The sequence below is a fragment of the Malus domestica genome, chromosome 16 (assembly GCF_042453785.1).
Source record: "Malus domestica chromosome 16, GDT2T_hap1".
Lineage (NCBI taxonomy): Eukaryota > Viridiplantae > Streptophyta > Magnoliopsida > Rosales > Rosaceae > Malus > Malus domestica.
This window is the reverse complement of record NC_091676.1, coordinates 18,070,888-18,088,363: the sequence shown is the minus strand read 5'-3', so window position 1 is coordinate 18,088,363 and position 17,476 is coordinate 18,070,888. Positions and strand designations below refer to the sequence as shown.

General features: G+C 37.6%; 1 protein-coding gene and 1 long non-coding RNA gene across 2 annotated transcripts; one reads left to right on the top strand and one right to left on the bottom strand.

Annotated features, from left to right (window-relative positions):
• Positions 1-393: 393 nt before the first annotated feature.
• Positions 394-7,871, bottom strand: LOC103425705 (auxin-responsive protein IAA14-like). Its single transcript, XM_070815172.1, has 5 exons — positions 7,390-7,871; positions 6,777-7,015; positions 1,099-1,234; positions 886-947; positions 394-725 (listed from the first exon to the last, which is right to left on the bottom strand). The coding sequence occupies exons 1-5, from the start codon at positions 7,647-7,649 to the stop codon at positions 688-690; spliced, it is 735 nt and encodes a 244-aa protein (XP_070671273.1). The 5' UTR covers positions 7,650-7,871; the 3' UTR covers positions 394-687.
• Positions 7,872-10,656: 2,785 nt separating this feature from the next.
• LOC114822154 (uncharacterized) lies at positions 10,657-15,371 on the top strand. Its single transcript, XR_011577531.1, has 2 exons — positions 10,657-11,361; positions 14,490-15,371. It is a non-coding gene; the product is annotated as an uncharacterized lncRNA (long non-coding RNA).
• The last annotated feature ends 2,105 nt before the right edge of the window (positions 15,372-17,476 follow it).

The window sequence follows — 17,476 nt, the reverse complement described above, 5'->3', positions numbered from 1 at the left end:
TTTTTAGAACCTTGGTAATCAACATACAGACGACACTTACGAGCAATTTCTACTGTATAATTACATATATGTATAACTAATTACCATATCCCCAATAATGGAACACCTTCTGAAAAAAAAATTAATGGAACACCAACCACGTTCACTTAACAGCCTACATTCACAAGTCAGATTCAGATACACATATTGTATTAGCGGAATTTATAATTAAACAAATGGAGTATAAATAAAGGCCATGGATGAAAGCCCCCATCGACATGCACATGGCCTTGTTCCCTTCCCTCACTTGCCTCAGAGAAAAAAAATATTACAAGATCAATACAAATATACAATACCTTATATTATTGATTTGAACACATGAAGGGAAATTGATCATAAAATTAATCAAGAATCTTTTGATGAAAAATAATATATAAAAAAGTAGCATTAATTTGAAGGAATAAAAACACACACCAACTATGACAACAAGGCCAACAACAAAAAATAATTGGGTAATTATAAAGAAATCAAATAGCAATAAACAAGGCAGCAGAGCAGACCACTAGGTTAAGTTTATTGCTTCTTGTCTATTACAAATGTTCAGCATCTTTACCATTTACATGATCATCACATAAAATACAGACACATCCAAAAGAACACACCCTGCAGCTCTCCCTCCATCGATCCATTTTCTCTTGAGGATCGAGCTCAGCTTCTGCCTTTGCATTTCTCCACAGCTTTTGGGGCTAAAAGTAACCGAAAGAAATATATGGATGAATAGAGTTGAGTTTTCCATCGAATTAATTAAAGAGGTAAATATTACATACAAATATACAGAAATTACAAAGACCATGCTATGAGAAAAATAAATTAGCCTAAAAGCGAGAATGTTATGTGGGTACTTACCAAGTCCAATTGCTTCTGATCCTTTCATTATTCGCAAGCGCTTGCATGAATCAACGAACATCCTGCATACAAATTAGGAAAATATATTTGTCAGTTAAGTGTAGCAGCTTCATTATTTGAAAACGAGCATTACTCTTGGATTCTATTTTATTTTTTTCTGTAATTATAATTTGTTTTAGGGTTTGTATACAAATAAGGTATGAACAACTTTACCCCCATGGAACGTCACCCACGAGCATCCAATCACCGTCCTTATCTTCATAGGTTGGCACATACTCGGAACTGTTAAGAAGATCCATCAACTTGCTCTCGTTCATGAAGTCTATCATTCCTTGGGCCCCATAGTAACCTTCAGTCAAATATTATATGTGATAAGTAATTAAACAGTTAACAAGATATTGTAACATTGAAGTGACAATTAACAAGCTAGCTAGGTTGTAATGATCATCGACTAACAACGACTTCACACTTGAATTTAGTCAACTTTATTATACATGCTACCTCTTGAATTTAAGTTAAATTTTTTTTTTCTATAATTTAAAGAAATTTAATATACAAAATTGCTGTATAGAAAAGGGAAAAAAAAATATAATTTCACTATATACACTAAGACTAATTTTGGCACAAGGAAATTGCTATGTTAAAGAGCAAACCTGTCAGAGGAATATTGCACATGGTTTCAACCCATGCCTTGACAGCTAAACTGCCCACGTGGGCTGTGCATCTGTGTTTGTGCTTTATGGGCAGTTTCTGCACTATGGGCAGAGAGGACTCCACCTTCATTTATACTTAGTTTAATGCATGCGTGTACGTATCCAATGTATAAAGCAATGCTGCCATTGCAGCAGTATGTATATACAGAAATATCAAACTCAACATGGTATCAGAGCGCAGGTAATCCTTTGCTCTGCTCTGCCTTCACTCTTTCGCTGCTATACTGTGAACAGCGACATCTGCTACTGCAGCAACCAGTGCACTGCAAGCTGCACACTCGCTGCCTTGCCATCGCTGCTCTACCTGTCACAGCCATTAAGCACAGCCGCAGAGCACAGCTAAGCACAGCCACTGCACACTGTCTGTGAACATGGCAACTGACTCTTCCAGCAAACACACCAAATACGAAGATCCCAGCGATCCTCTTTATCTTCATCACTCCGATCAGCCTGGAGCGATTCTCGTCACACAACCATTGAATGACGAAAATTACTCCACTTGGAGCCGAGCCATGACCATGGCCCTCAATGCCAAGAACAAGGAAGGATTCATCAATGGAACCATTCAAAGGCCTGAGTCGACGTCCACAATTGAATACCAACAGTGGACTCGTTGCAACAACCTCGTGAAATCTTGGCTGCTCAACTCTGTCTCAAAAGATATTGGTGCAAGTGTCATCTACAACAATGTTGCAGCTGATATTTGGAATGAGTTGAAGGAACGCTTCTCTCACACAAACAGTGTCCATCTCTTCCATATCGAACAAGAGATACATGGAAGTGTTCAAGGAAATTTGAACATTGGTGCATATTATACCAAACTGAAAAGTTTTTGGGATGAACGTGATGCCTTGTGCGCTCTCCCAACCTGTGCATGTGGAGCTGCGAAAGAATTGATGCAGTTTCAACAAAGTCAGAAAACCATGAAGTTTCTCATGGGTCTCAATGAATCCTACGCTGCAGTTCGTGGGCAACTCTTACTTATGGATCCTCTCCCTGCTGTCAACAAAGCTTTCTCACTCATTATTCAAGATGAGAAACAGAGAGCAGTCTCAATACATGCTCCTGGAAGGTCTTCAATCACTGATGCCGCAGCTTTCGCCGTGCGGGACAACATGCGAAACTCTGGTAGGAATTTTTCTCCTAGAAATTCCCATTTAAAATGTGGCCGTTGTGATGCAACCGGACATACTTCAGAAACCTGTCGTGCACACCTCAAGTGCGACTACTGTAATTGGAGAGGTCACACCATAGACCAATGCCGCAAATTGAAAAAGGCAAAGGACAACAGCGATAAGGGAGATTATCAAGATCGCAGGGGTTCCAACTCGCAGGGGTTCAACTCCAAGGCTAATCACGTTGACATCAAACCAACGCCTCCAGCAACATCTCCTTCATCCTACAGCCTCACTCCCGAGCAATACCACAACCTGCTTGCACTCCTTGATAAGAGCCAATCTAAATCCACATCTAACCATGTCGGTACCACCTCTACTATGAATGATTTATCAGGTAGAGTTCTTTGTGCTTCTCCTCTCAATAAGGGAAGGAACTGGATTTTCGATACTGGCGCCACAGACCACATGGTTTGCTCACCAAGTTTGATGACCACAAGCGTTCCGGTATACAGTCGACAAGTGCACCTACCCAATCATGCACTTGCCGATATCACACATATTGGCACAGTTCGTCTCTCGAACGATCTCGTCCTTTACAACGTGCTTTGTGTTCCATCATTTAAACTGAATTTAATTTCTGTCAGCAAAATCACTAATACCTCATCTTGCTTTGTCATCTTCACTGATAAAAAGTGTCTACTTCAGGGCCAACGATCGGGGAAGATGATTGGGACGGGAACTGAACAAGGAGGCCTCTACTACCTTGATAATGTGACAAAAACCAGGTGCAATTCAGTGTCAGTTGTTACTCTTTCTGCTTCTCAGCTTTGGCATCAACGCCTTGGCCATCTTTCCAACAAAACCTTACGGGCTATCTCTCCTTGCATTAAAAATTTGAATTTTTGTAGCATTGATGATTGTTTGATCTGCCCCTTAGCCAAACAAACACGTGCTCCTTTTCCTTTGAGTTCTATTAATACAAAAGCTCCTTTTGAATTAATTCATGTTGACATTTGGGGAGGTTACCATGTTCCCACTATCACAGGGGCACAATATTTCTTGACCATTGTAGATGATTTCACACGATGCACATGGGTTTATTTAATGAATCACAAATCAGATGCACGATCATATCTCATCACATTCATCCACCTTGTTGAAACACAATTTTCCACACGAGTTAAGGTTCTTCGTAGTGATAATGGTCCAGAATTTTTTATGACCCATTTTTTTTCATCTAAAGGCATTCTACATCAAACAAGTTGTGTCTCTACTCCCCAACAAAACGGGGTAGCAGAGCGTAAACACCGCCACTTACTTAACGTTGCTAGAGCCTTGCTTTTTCAATCTCATCTTCCCAAGAAATTTTGGGGTAATGCAATCCTAACTGCCACTTATCTCATTAATAGGACTCCCACTCCTCTTCTTCACGGAAAATCACCCTATGAAATCCTTCATCACAAACAGCCAACATATGCACATTTGCGAGTGTTTGGTTGTTTATGTTTCTCTTCCACACACCACCATAGACCAACCAAATTTGATGCAAGAGCCACACGTTGTATTTTTCTTGGCTATCCATACGGCACAAAAGGATATCGAGTTTACGACCTTCAAACGGGTAAAATTTTTATTTCCCGTGATGTTATTTTTCATGAAAATGTGTTCCCTTTTTCTTCTTCCGTTGCCATCTCACCTGTTGTGTTTCCATATACTCAAGATATTGACTGTGATGACACCATCATTCATCCGTCCCTTCCACTAGAACAAGATTCAGTAGCCCAATCCACTTCAGTCGATCCATCCTCTTCAGTCGACCAATCCCCTTCACCACCTCGTCTTAAACGCCTCACTCATGCACCTGGTTATCTTCAACAATATCACGTTGGCATCAACCTTCCTTCTCGGTCCGTCCCTTCATCTCACTCGGCATTGACCACAGTGGTAGGTACTTCTTATCCTTTGTCTGATGTACTCACATATGATCGCTTATCTGCTCGCCATCGTGCTTTCACCACTTCCATTTCAGCTGCCATAGAACCCAGTTCTTTCTCACAGGCCGTACGCGACCCCCAATGGCGTTTAGCCATGGAAGAAGAACTGGCAGCCCTTGCTGCAAATAGGACATGGTCTCTTCAACCATTGCCCCCTGGAAAGCAGCCGGTTGGATGTAAGTGGGTCTACAAAATCAAATTTCGTTCTGATGGATCAGTTGAGCGGTATAAAGCACGCTTGGTTGCCAAAGGTTATAGCCAAATTGAAGGCTTAGACTATCGTGAGACTTTTGCTCCGGTTGCAAAACTGACTACAGTCCGCCTACTTCTTGCCGTTGCCTCAGTCCAACAATGGCACCTTCACCAACTTGATGTTCACAATGCCTTCCTTCATGGTGACCTTGAAGAAGATGTCTACATGTCCTTGCCCCCTGGTTTCGGACGAAAGGGGGAAACACGAGTTTGTAAACTTCATAAATCTTTGTATGGGCTTAAGCAAGCCTCTCGTCAATGGTTTATCAAACTCTCTTGTGCTCTGAGCAAAGCTGGTTATCAACAATCCAAGGCAGACTATTCATTGTTCGTCCGAAACCATGATGGTAAATTCACTGCTCTCCTTGTATATGTTGACGATATTATCCTGGCAGGAAATAACATACAAGCAATTGAGGATATCAAGTCTTTCCTTACGAAGCAATTCAAGTTGAAAGACCTTGGCCAACTAAAATATTTTTTGGGCATCGAAATTGCTCGCTCTAGTAAGGGGATCACTCTCTCACAGCGAAAATATGCCCTTGAAATACTTGAGGATGCAGGTTACCTTGGTGCAAAAATAGCCACCTCTCCTATGGAGCAAAACTTATCACTCAGAAAGGACGAAGGACAATGCATCACTGATCCTTCTTCTTATCGACGGCTTATTGGGAGACTAATCTACCTGACAATCACGCGCCCTGATTTGGTCTATGCTGTCCACATTCTTAGTCAATTTATGGAGAAGCCTCGAACTCCACACTTGGAGGCAGCCCACCGAGTCTTACGATACATTAAGCATACACCAGGGCAAGGTATCTTTCTCTCTGCAAGAAGTCCAATCCAACTGAATGCCTTTTGTGATGCAGATTGGGCCAGATGCCGTGACACACGACGTTCTACCACCGGATATTGTGTATTCCTTGGAGAATCCTTAATCTCCTGGAAAAGCAAGAAACAAAACACTGTGTCACGTTCTAGTGCGGAGGCGGAGTATCGCTCAATGGCAGCATCTTGTTGTGAAGTCACTTGGCTGAAATATGTTTTACAAGACTTGGGTATCAAACATAAACATCCAGTCAAGTTGTATTGCGATAATCAAGCAGCACTTCACATCGCTTCGAATCCGGTCTTTCACGAAAGAACCAAACACATAGAAATTGACTGCCACCTTGTACGAGAAAGGATTCAAAGTGGTATGATCAGGACGTCTCATATTTCAACCATGAAGCAACCAGCTGACATCTTCACAAAGCCACTGAGCTTACATCAGTTTACGACTTTGCTCCACAAGTTAGGAATAATCAACATCCATTCCAACTTGAGGGGGAATGTTAAAGAGCAAACCTGTCAGAGGAATATTGCACATGGTTTCAACCCATGCCTTGACAGCTAAACTGCCCACGTGGGCTGTGCATCTGTGTTTGTGCTTTATGGGCAGTTTCTGCACTATGGGCAGAGAGGACTCCACCTTCATTTATACTTAGTTTAATGCATGCGTGTACGTATCCAATGTATAAAGCAATGCTGCCATTGCAGCAGTATGTATATACAGAAATATCAAACTCAACAGCTATAGTTCTGAACTTCTGCTCAAGATCTGAAAAAAGGTAGTATTACAATTTCTAAATGAACAAGTTAAACATGTAGCTGACTTATTTGTTGAAGTTTTCTTTTTCAACGTATTAAATTCCTTTTTTCTGTTTGTTTTTCTAAGTAATCAAATTGGGTTTTGGTTTAATATTAGTTCTCAGTGTACTGTAAGTCGAAGAGATAAAATAACTAGTTGAATCAATCATATATTGCCAACTTACCGGTGGTGAAGGAACTGAACATCTTGGCTAAGGCATTAGAGAGCTCTTGGTAACTCTTGTACATCTTCAAATCCACCTTACGAAGATATGGAGCGCCATCCATGCAAACCTTCACAAACGCAGCGCTGCAGCCTCCGCCACCGACGGTTGCCTTCTCAGTATTTTCCTCGCTGGTGTTCTTCTGCGCCATTATGTTCTTTCGGTATGATCGAACTGGTGGCCAACCCACAACTTGTGCCCTGAAGATAATGGTTTAAAAAATAATTAAATACCCCCAATTTATATACATATATTTGTCAGACAATCATCTTATTAGTGCATGTAAATTTACCTTCAGAAATTAGAGAATTCCTAATTACTGTTTAAAATATCAAACGATATCCACAAAACCAAATAAAAGGAAGAAAAGAAACATAGAAACATAATTTTGCAATTTGGGTGAACCTACTCTAGAAAGAAAATTGGGGGTTACACATTAGAGGGCGGATCCTCTATCGATATTTTGTGGTTATCTATATGATGTGCTTATGAACAAAGCTACTTCCTTTTCGACTTTTAATTATTACCAAAACCAGGAAAAAAAAAGGAGAGGACAATATAGACTCCTGCTTACTTGGCTGGAGGCTTTGCTGGATCTTTTGTGCAAGAAAGGAGGTCGTTCTTCTCCCTGGAAGCAATATTTTTTACATTGTCATTCAGATCATCCTTGGACTGAAGCTTGAGCTTGAGATCAACGGTCTCAGAGAAGCCTCTCTTTCCGGTAGCCTTAGTTTCCGGCTCAGCCACAGTAGAAGTACCACCACCAGGCAGCCCTAGGCACAGCTCAGTCTCTCTGAGGTTCAAATCACACTCAACTCCAAGCATGCTCGTCATCTTCCGGCTAACAGGAATAAAGAAATTTTGAAGAAAGTGCTTGTATATAAAAAGCCTGCGAGGGTCTCTAAGCTTGTGCTTACTTTGGTGGTGATGCGTAGAGCTGCTTTCGTTGCTGCTTCTTCTTTCTTCTGTCTTGTTGCGTTGTTGTGTTGGTTTTTGGGCAAAAGAGAGAGGGAGACCCCCACACAATAATATAACCGCGTGGGACGCTTGTGTCTGTGTTTGCATGTGTATGTATGTCAGATCGAGTTTCTGATGGTATGATGACTGGACACATGGAGGAATTTGGATCGTTGATGTTGTGGAGTTACCGTGCAGACTGCAGACTTGTTGGCAATCATTTGCCGACGGGGTAAGATTTGGAGGTAGTGGTTAATATGGCTCTCACTCTTTTTTCATCGTTGATCCTTTAAGCTAGCTAGCTGTTTGTTGTTTTGGTTTCAGAGTCATTCATCACATGCATTAATTGCGAACCAGCAGTCAGATAAATTCACTTACAATTAGAATAGATCATAATTACAATTTTTCCCTCCTTTTAAAAAACCATTGTAGAGCCAAAATAATCTAAAAAATATAGAAAAACCATACGTGAACTTTTTAAGAAAAATAAGATTGCCCTCATTAAATGGGTCAGTGCCCTCAACTGTTTCCATGCGTAACTGAGCATTCTTGAAGGTCTAAGCAGCTAACTACGATGCTCAAGGCTGCTCGTTGTATAGAAAAATCAAAGCCATTAAAAATAGGGTTAATTATTAAATCATGCAGCTAACTACGATGCTCAAGGCTGCTCGTGGTATAGAAAAATCAAAGCCATTAAAAATAGGGTTAATTATTAAATCATATTTTTAATGCATTCTCAATTGAAGAACAGCTCAATCAAGTAAGATATCCCTATCATAATCATTTAGGGATACTTTCACCATTATCCCAAGATAATTTCTCCTAATTATTATCTTGGGAATATTCTTTCCTCATTTATCTAACAGATTGCACACCTTGACCAATAGAATGCCGTCATGTGTAGGGCAAAAACAAACCCCATGGCTGGTCACCACCTCCTATAAATACCTCATCTCCACCACATTTTGGAAAGCTTTTTGCTACGCATAGAAGCCCTAAACACTCACTTTTTTTAGAAATATTCACTTAGGCATTAGAGATCCATTGGCCAAACCCCCCACCCCCCACGTCGTGGGCACGTGAGGCTTTGGTTTTTTTATCAAAGGAGTTAATTGTTTTGTAGGTACAAATTCGACAAGACTGAAGAAAGCATATTTTTGCTACCACAACCACATTCAACTTTTGTGGAATGACCTCAATCTTAATATGTATCTATTTACAACCGAATTATCGGATTAACGTATCATTGTATGTCTAGTAAAACCTCAGAGTAGGATCAAACGAAGTGGAATGGTTTTTACGCTCTTATACATGCCTTCTTGATTCCAACCTTGCCATTTGCATGTAACTCGAGGGTGCCAATCACTTAGGCATTTAGGAATCTAATTTAGAATGTGGCACATGGAATCAAAAGTAAATGAATCTGTCCACATACGCAATTTTGGTAGATCAGCCACAGATACACAAGTGAATCTGCCCACAACAGAGATTCAAGTAAATGAATCCCTCAATGGACACAAGTAAGGGAATCTGTCTACGAATGCTAATAAGTGAATTCATCTACAAACTCAAAACGTAGCTCAATAGGTTGGGCCACAAAGGCACTACTTATTTGGTCCAAATGAGGAGCTAGTCAAAACAATTATATCTTAGAATAAGTTAAATCAAATCATTATCATATCATATCACCTCTAGTCTACACATAAAAATTTTTAGGTTAACGAGTTCGGTTTGAGAGCAAGTCTCCTTCTTTAGATTATGCCAAGTGTTGGCTAGTGGCTCAGTTTCGTGACTTGACTCTAATGTGTTTCTAAAGTTGTAGTTCCTCCTCTTCAGTGTTGCTTATATTCTCATTTTTTGGTATCTCGTCGCTTTCTATTGTGGCTCTATTTTTATTCCAGTCTACTAGAAGTTGCCAATACCTAGATGACTCAAGGTTAATATTGATGAGTCTTGTGCCAGACGTGCTAGATTTGGAGGGATCTTTAGCTTTTTGGAGGTGGAGTGGTAGGTGATTTTGCATCAAACACAAAATTTGTAAGTTCAATTGCTGCAAAAATTATTATCTTCATTGAGGCTGTGCGTATAACTTGAGCCAGAGATTTGGAACATTTACGGATTGAAACATATTCCATATTGGTTATTTATTATCTTTTCAAGGTTCCTAACGCGGCCCCTTGGTTTCTTATGGTGGATTCGAAAAATTCCTTGTCGACTTTGTCAAATGCTATTTATTTGTACATATATTTATCGAGAAGGAAATCAAGTTGCATATGTTTTAGCTTCATTCGGGGAAGATAGTTATGCTTATTACTAGTGACCTATGGTTCTAAATTTTGTAGCCTCTACACATGCTTGTGACATTTTGTTTTCTACTTTTTATCATTTTCGCTAATCATTTTGTCTTTATGGGTCTTAGCATAGTTCCCTCACTTGTATCTTTTTCCGTTTACGTTCATATATCAACAATAAATTTGATGGAGGATGGATGGTCAGGGAGTTTCTAGGTGTAAAGGTCCTCACCCTTTCGGGAGAGGGTAAGTTCCTGGCACGCGATCATTGTTGAAGAGCTAATTTTGCTTAATTTTTCTCAAATTGACAAAAAAATGAGGCCATTATTTCGAGAACCTCAATCCATCTCCTGTTATATAATAGGGTAATACTAGGGAGACTAAATTTATAAACTAAATGATGTGGTTGTTGATGATTAGATTATTACTGAATAGTTAATTAACGTTACTTCCTATTGGTGACACATTATTTAGTTTGCCAATTTAGTTTAAAATTTTAGTTTCCCCAACAACAGTACCCTATATAATAGTTTTACTATTCACTGAAGATTAATGAAACGATGAAATCTCTCTTTCTTACTACTGAAGTAATTCTCAATCTCTCTCTATAAACTTCTTCTTCTTCATGTGTCTTATCTGTTTATATCTGCTTGGTTAACATGGTATATTCGTCGGAAAAGCTTCAAGTTTGACGGTATTACGATCTTGGATTCTTCGCTTCTGCTTCCTTGTTGCTATTTCCCTCTACATATCTTTTGATTCTCTTTGATCTCATCTCTGATGTTAGGGGTTTTTTGTATCCTATATTTGTGAGTATATATGTGTGTTCTCTTACGCACAAAAGGTGTTTGATAAAAGTTCTCAGCCAATTCTTTCTTTGGTTTCGATCTCTGTCTATCACAATGGTGACGACATCTCAATTGCAGATCTTGCAATTGCCAATATGTCCTTGGTTTCTTCAATTTTGACTTTTGTTACTATGAAGCTCGATGATTTAGACTACTTGCATTGGCATTTCCATATGCAATTGTTGCTTGAAGGCTATGGCATCGTTAGTTTGTGGATGATTCTACTCTTTATCCTAAACGATTTCTTGATACCAACTCTGGTGATTCTGAGGTTAATTCTGAAGGATCATTTACTCGGTGTGAATCTGAGGTTATCTCATGATATTATCTCATGTGCAATTGGAAGCACTAGTTCTCAAGACTTATGGAATCGTCTCAAGGAAAAATTCTCCACAATTACTCGAATCAATATTTTCCAGATGAAATCTGAATTGCAAATGATTAAGAAGGGTAATAATTCTATCAATGTCTATTTACAAAGAATTAAAGAAGCTATGGATTATCTGTCTGCTGCTGGAGAATGTTTTGATGATGATGATGATATTGTGTCACTTTGAATGGACCACTTGCTGAATATAATACAATTAGATCTGTAATTAGATAGCACGAAGCTGCCATTTCTTTAAAGGATCTTCGATCTCAATGTTGACAATGTATCTGCTACTCAAATGCTTTCTGCTTTAGTAGCTGATACAAATGAGTTTAATTCTAAGTTTAGAGGTTCTTACAGTACACAACATAATCATTCTTCTTCCAATTTTGGTGGTTACAAGTCCACTAACAACAAGAACAAAGGTAGATGTTTTCTCAAAACTTCAATTTTGGTGGTTACAAGTTCTTTGGTTGTTCAAAATCACTCTATTCTAATTCAACATCTGTAATTCTTGGTACTTGTCCACCAAAGTAGAAAGTTGATGTCCTTCCTTTGCATAATTGTCAAATACGTTGCAAAAATAATAATCTTGTCGATACATGTAGATTCAAGAATGCTGCTACTTCTCAAGTATGTCAAATATGTGGAAAAAACAACCATTTTGCTAATACTTGTTAGTTCAGAATTAATGCAGTTTCTCAAGGTTGTTATATTTGTGGAAATCCTCATTATGATGCAGTATTTTGTTTTCAGAAGAACTCTTCTCCTATAAGTGCATTGCATGTCAATAATCATTCTCCTTCTCCACCTCCCCAAATGTCATATAGTACTTCTTAAAATGTGTTGATCACCGATTCAGGAGCGACAAACCATATGACAATTGACTTGAATAACTTGTCTATTGCAACTCTATACCTATCCAATGAGATCATCCAAACAGCTTATGGTGAAGGTTTATCAAAATCACATATTGGTTTCTCCCTTCTTAACCCTTCATTGCAGCCTTTGAAATTAAATTCAGTGTCATATGTGCTTAAATTGCCTCAGAATTTGGTCTCAGTTCATAGAATATGTTTGGATATAACTGCTGGTTAATCTTTTATGTTTTTTTCTTTTAGATTCAAGACAAAACCATAAGGAGGATTCTCTTCAAAGAACTGTGTAGTAATATATTGTACCCTATACCTTCATTAACTCATTCCGGTTCATAAAAGCAAGTGTTTGGTGCTGCTTATCTTTGACAACAAGTTACATCCAGTATTTGGCATAATAGGCTAGGTCATCATTTTAATCTCATAGTCTCTTAAATGTTAAGAAAATCAAATATGTCTCTTGCCTATGATATTATACCTATGTTGTTTCACAGATGTCTAGAAGGCAAGTTCACAAAGCTTCCTTTCAATACTAACGTGTCAAGCCTGGATATCCATTTAAGGTTGTTCATAGTAATGTGCAGAGCCCATCTCCTTGTGTTTCTATTGAAAGTTTTAAATACTATATAACCTTCATTTATGAGTGTACTAGATATTGTAGGATTTTTCCATTATGCAACAACAGTGATGTATGTTCCACTTTTGTCTCCTTTTATAATTTCATTCTTAATCACTTTAATGTTTCCAATAAGACCTTACAAAGTGAGGGGGAGGTGAATACAAAGGAAAAGCTTTCAAAACCTTTTGGTTAGATAAAGGAATTAGCCATCATATGTCATGTCCTTATACAATGGAAAGCTGAAATGAAGCATAGATAAATCATTGAAATTACCATTACACTTTTACAAACAGCCTCAGTACCTCCTTTTTTTCTGGTCTTTTGCTTGCCAAACATTTGTTTATCTTATCAACAGAATGCTAACATCTACTTTACATCACAGATCTCCATTTGACGTTTTGTTAAAGTCTGTTCCTGAAATTCAACATCTCAGAGTGCTTGGTTGTTCATGTTTTCCATTGTTAAGACCGTATAATAATACCAAGTTGCAAACTAAAACCACAAAATGTGTCTTTCTAAGATATGCCTCTAAGTTCAAAGGCTATGTTTGTTATGAGGTACCAAAAAGAGAATGTGTATCTCTATACATGTATTATTTGATGAGTCTGAGTTTCCATATCTCACATTAGTGAACTAAGTCTCACACAAAGCATCACATTTTCCTTATCAACCAATCTAACCTCTAATACCAGTCTCAAATCATAGTAATGTTTTGGTTGTTCCTCAATCAAATGAGTTTACTACAATTACTCATGATTCCATTCAGTTCGTACCTCATACAGCTGTTGAGTCTAGTTTGGCTCCTATGCATATACCATATATTACATCTAGCCATGACACTGCAACAAAAGATCTGCATCTCAATCATCTTCCTCCCTATCTCCGTGGTACTTGAATTCCATCCTAAGAGCTTTCAAGTTGTCCTATCCATTCCACCTCTCAATTTGTATCCTATGCAAACAAGGTCCAAATGTGGAATTTCAAAGAAAATGGCATTGGTATTTGAATTCATGAAAACAGGGGTATTTAACTAAGGTTGAACATGCTACTTATAATCAGCCTTGAAATCTTCAATATGGGTTGCTGCTATCTAAGAGGAACCTTTAGCTTTATATTCTCAAGGGACATGGTCTTTGGTTGCACTTCCTCTCAGAAGGAACCTAGTAAGTTGTAAGTGGGTCTTTAAGATATAAAAGAATGCAGATGGTACAATTGGGAGATATAAGGCTAGGTTATTAGTTGCTAGAAGGTTTAACCAATAAGAGGAAATTGATAATGGTGAAACCTTTAGTCCAGTAGTCAAGCCTACAATTGTGAGGTTAGTTCTTACCTTAGTTGCTCATTATGGTTGGTCCTTAAGACATTTAGATGTTAAAAATGCTTTTTTTACATAGTGTGTTACAAGAAGAGGTATATATGGTTGAATCACCTGGATTTGTAGATGCTCATCATTCTGACCATGTTTGTAGACTTCGTAAGTCTTTATATGGGTTGAAACAAGCTCCAAGAGCTTGGAAAGAAAGATTTACAAGGTTTCTTTCTTCTTTGGATTCTCATACTACTCAGGCTTATTCCTCATTTTGTGGTTATTATATGTGGATGATATTATCATTACTGGAAGTGCTACTATTGCTATAGTTGATGTTATCACTGCTCTTACAAAAGAATTTGATGTAAAGACTTGTTGCCCTTACATTTGTTTTTGGGTATTCAGATTGTTCAAAAACAGGATGCCATTATTCCATAATTGTATAGAAGTTTCGTATGCGCCCTTCAGTACTTGACATTTATAGGACTTGACTTTGCTTTTGCAATGCATCGGGTATGTCAGTTTATGCAGTGCCCCATGGACTCTCATTTTGTAGCAGTCAAATGAATTATTACGTACTTGAGAGCAACAAAGGGCTATGGTCATTATGTTAAAGAATATTAGACTCGAGAGCTTTCAGTGATGCAGATTGGGCAAGTGATCCTAATGACAGAAGGTCTACTACTGGGATGGTTGTGTTTTTGGGTTCCAATCCCAATTCTTGGTCTTTTAAGAAACAACAAACTGTTTTCAGATCCTCCACTGAAGCAGAGTACATGGCTTTGTCCACCACTGCTGTTGAGATTAATTGGATCAAAAAGTTGCTTACATTTCTTTAGGTTCCTTTCTATGTTCCTCCAACACTCTTCTATGACAATCTTTTAGCTATAGCCCTTACTTGTAATCCAGTTATGCATTAGAGAACCAAACATAATGAAATTGAGGTTCACTTTGTGAGGAAAAAGTTGCTAAACATTTGTTGCAGGTTCAAATTGTTTCCTCAATTGAATAGTTTCCTGACATTTTGACAAAAGGGTTTTCTGCTCCTTTATTTTAGATACATTGCTCCAATCTCAGGCTTCATTTCTCTGCTCTTGAGACAGAGGGGGAATGTTAGGAATAAAAATTGAATTAATGGTTGTGATGTTGGCGAGGGTCAATAAATTAGTTAGTTATGAGTTGTAAGGATTGTTTACTTTGTAAGCAATCATAGTTTAGACTATACCTCTATAATAGTTGTACTATTCACCCAAGATTAATAAAACAGTGAAATCTCGTTTCTTACTACTGAAGTAATTCTCAATCTCTCTCTAAACTTCTTCTTCTTCTTCTTTCTCTGTTCTTATCTGTTTATATCTGCTTGGTTAACATAACAAAGGCTGTAAAATTCTCTGATCGAAATAGAAAGAGGACATGTTTTGAGATTTGTTGTATCACGATAGTTAATTAAATTGATCAGTCAAGAGCTAATTATGCTCCAACCAAGACATCTAGCTAGGTTTATCATATATCTTGTTTACCATCTTAATTTTAATGTGAGTGCACATGCAATCCCACTACGTGTGGCAATATTAACTCCAACTCCCTTGATTGGTTATTTCAAGTTGGGAAGTTTAGGTCCAAGGGAAGAAAAAATAAAAATAGACATAAGAGTATTGTCTGAAACCTGGGTTCATATTGGAACATGGCAGCAAGTTTAATTTGAGTATCATATAATATGACCATGAATCTCCTATAACATCAAATGTTCGGACCCGACCAAGAAGCAAAAAAGAAAAAGAGTTTGGTCGACGTCGCATTTATATGCGTATTGCTGCTTATACAACTCACTTAACATATTTTTCATGATCATAATCTCTTAACGTCTTAATTTTGTATAAATATAGGCTTATTATATTAACATCTCACAAATTGTTGAATAAACCCCACATACTTAATACACCCCACATTTGCTTTCTCAATTAAAAATTATCTTAATACACCCCACATACTTCCCCATAATACTCTCACACCCCACATTCTTAATATACACCTTACATTTTCTATATGCACCTCATATTTTCTATACACCCCACATTTCTCAAATCTTATAAAGCTTTTAATTTGGACAAATAATGCTGACTAAAATTTTGACAAAAGACGCCGCCTGGGATTTAAAGGATATGTGGGTTGTTTTCAATTCCACCATTAAAACCCTGTTGTTTGTTTTTAATATTCGGTGGTAATTTTAGGTGTTTAGTTCTTCATGTAATCCTTGTGATCCCTAAAAATGAATACAAACATAGAAGCTTGAATAATGCATCAAAAGCAAGATTAAATAATTATCGATGTCGTCAAAATCACTAAAACAATAAATAATATGAAGTCTTACCTCATGTGAAGCTTTCGAAATATCGATTTCGTGTTTCATTTGTCAAAAATAATTTTTCTCAATCAACATATTTGTAGTTTAATTGGTTAGGGTTTTGTTCAACAATGGAGGGTCGGAGGGGTTTTGATAGTTAAAGAAGATAAATAATACGTTAAAAGTGATTTGGGGTGTATATAGAATTTTTTTAAATTTTTTTTTAACCTAATTAGGTCAAAATTGTCATTGCATAGTAGGATAAATAAGTTATTTAATATTAAATTTTAATGTGGAGTGCATTCAACATTTTGTTGGGTGCTAATATAAAAAGGCTAAATATATTTGTTCACGATGTAAAAAGTAATGTGGTCGATAAATGAGTAGTATTATTATTATTTTTTTTAACAAACGATATTATTTACACTTTGGGGAGGGAGGGAGGGAGGAGATTAGCCTTACAATGAGTTAGCAATAATGTGGTTCAAATTTGTCTTTGGTAAGAATCGAACGTAAGACCTCTCACTTACAAGTGAAGAGGAATACCACTAGGCCATAGTACTGAATGACATGAATAATATTGTTTTGGATTAAACTTTCTTTATACTTATACCCTTAGAAAAAGACTAAAATACATTTAAAACTAAGTCAATTTGGATTCTATTTTTTTGTGGTGTGATAATATGATGTTATTAACAATCAAATACGGATGGGTACGTTGAGGTCTTCATCAACAAGATTGAAAAGACAAATTAGCTCAAACCTAACTTGATTGGTGTTTAAACAATCCTTGGTATCGTTAGCTGGGTCATCTACTTGTTGTGTTGCCCCATAAAGCATTTGATGCATGATTAACATTCAAGATATATATATATATATATATATATATATATACACGCGCGCGCGCGCACACACACCTTCGAAGTGAGACGTATTAACAAAGTCGTCCACCCTTATAATAACACCGAATATAATACATCACATAGCTTATGTTCCTGTATCCATAAAAAAATTTCCTATCGTAGAGAAAGCAGCAGATAATAAGCAT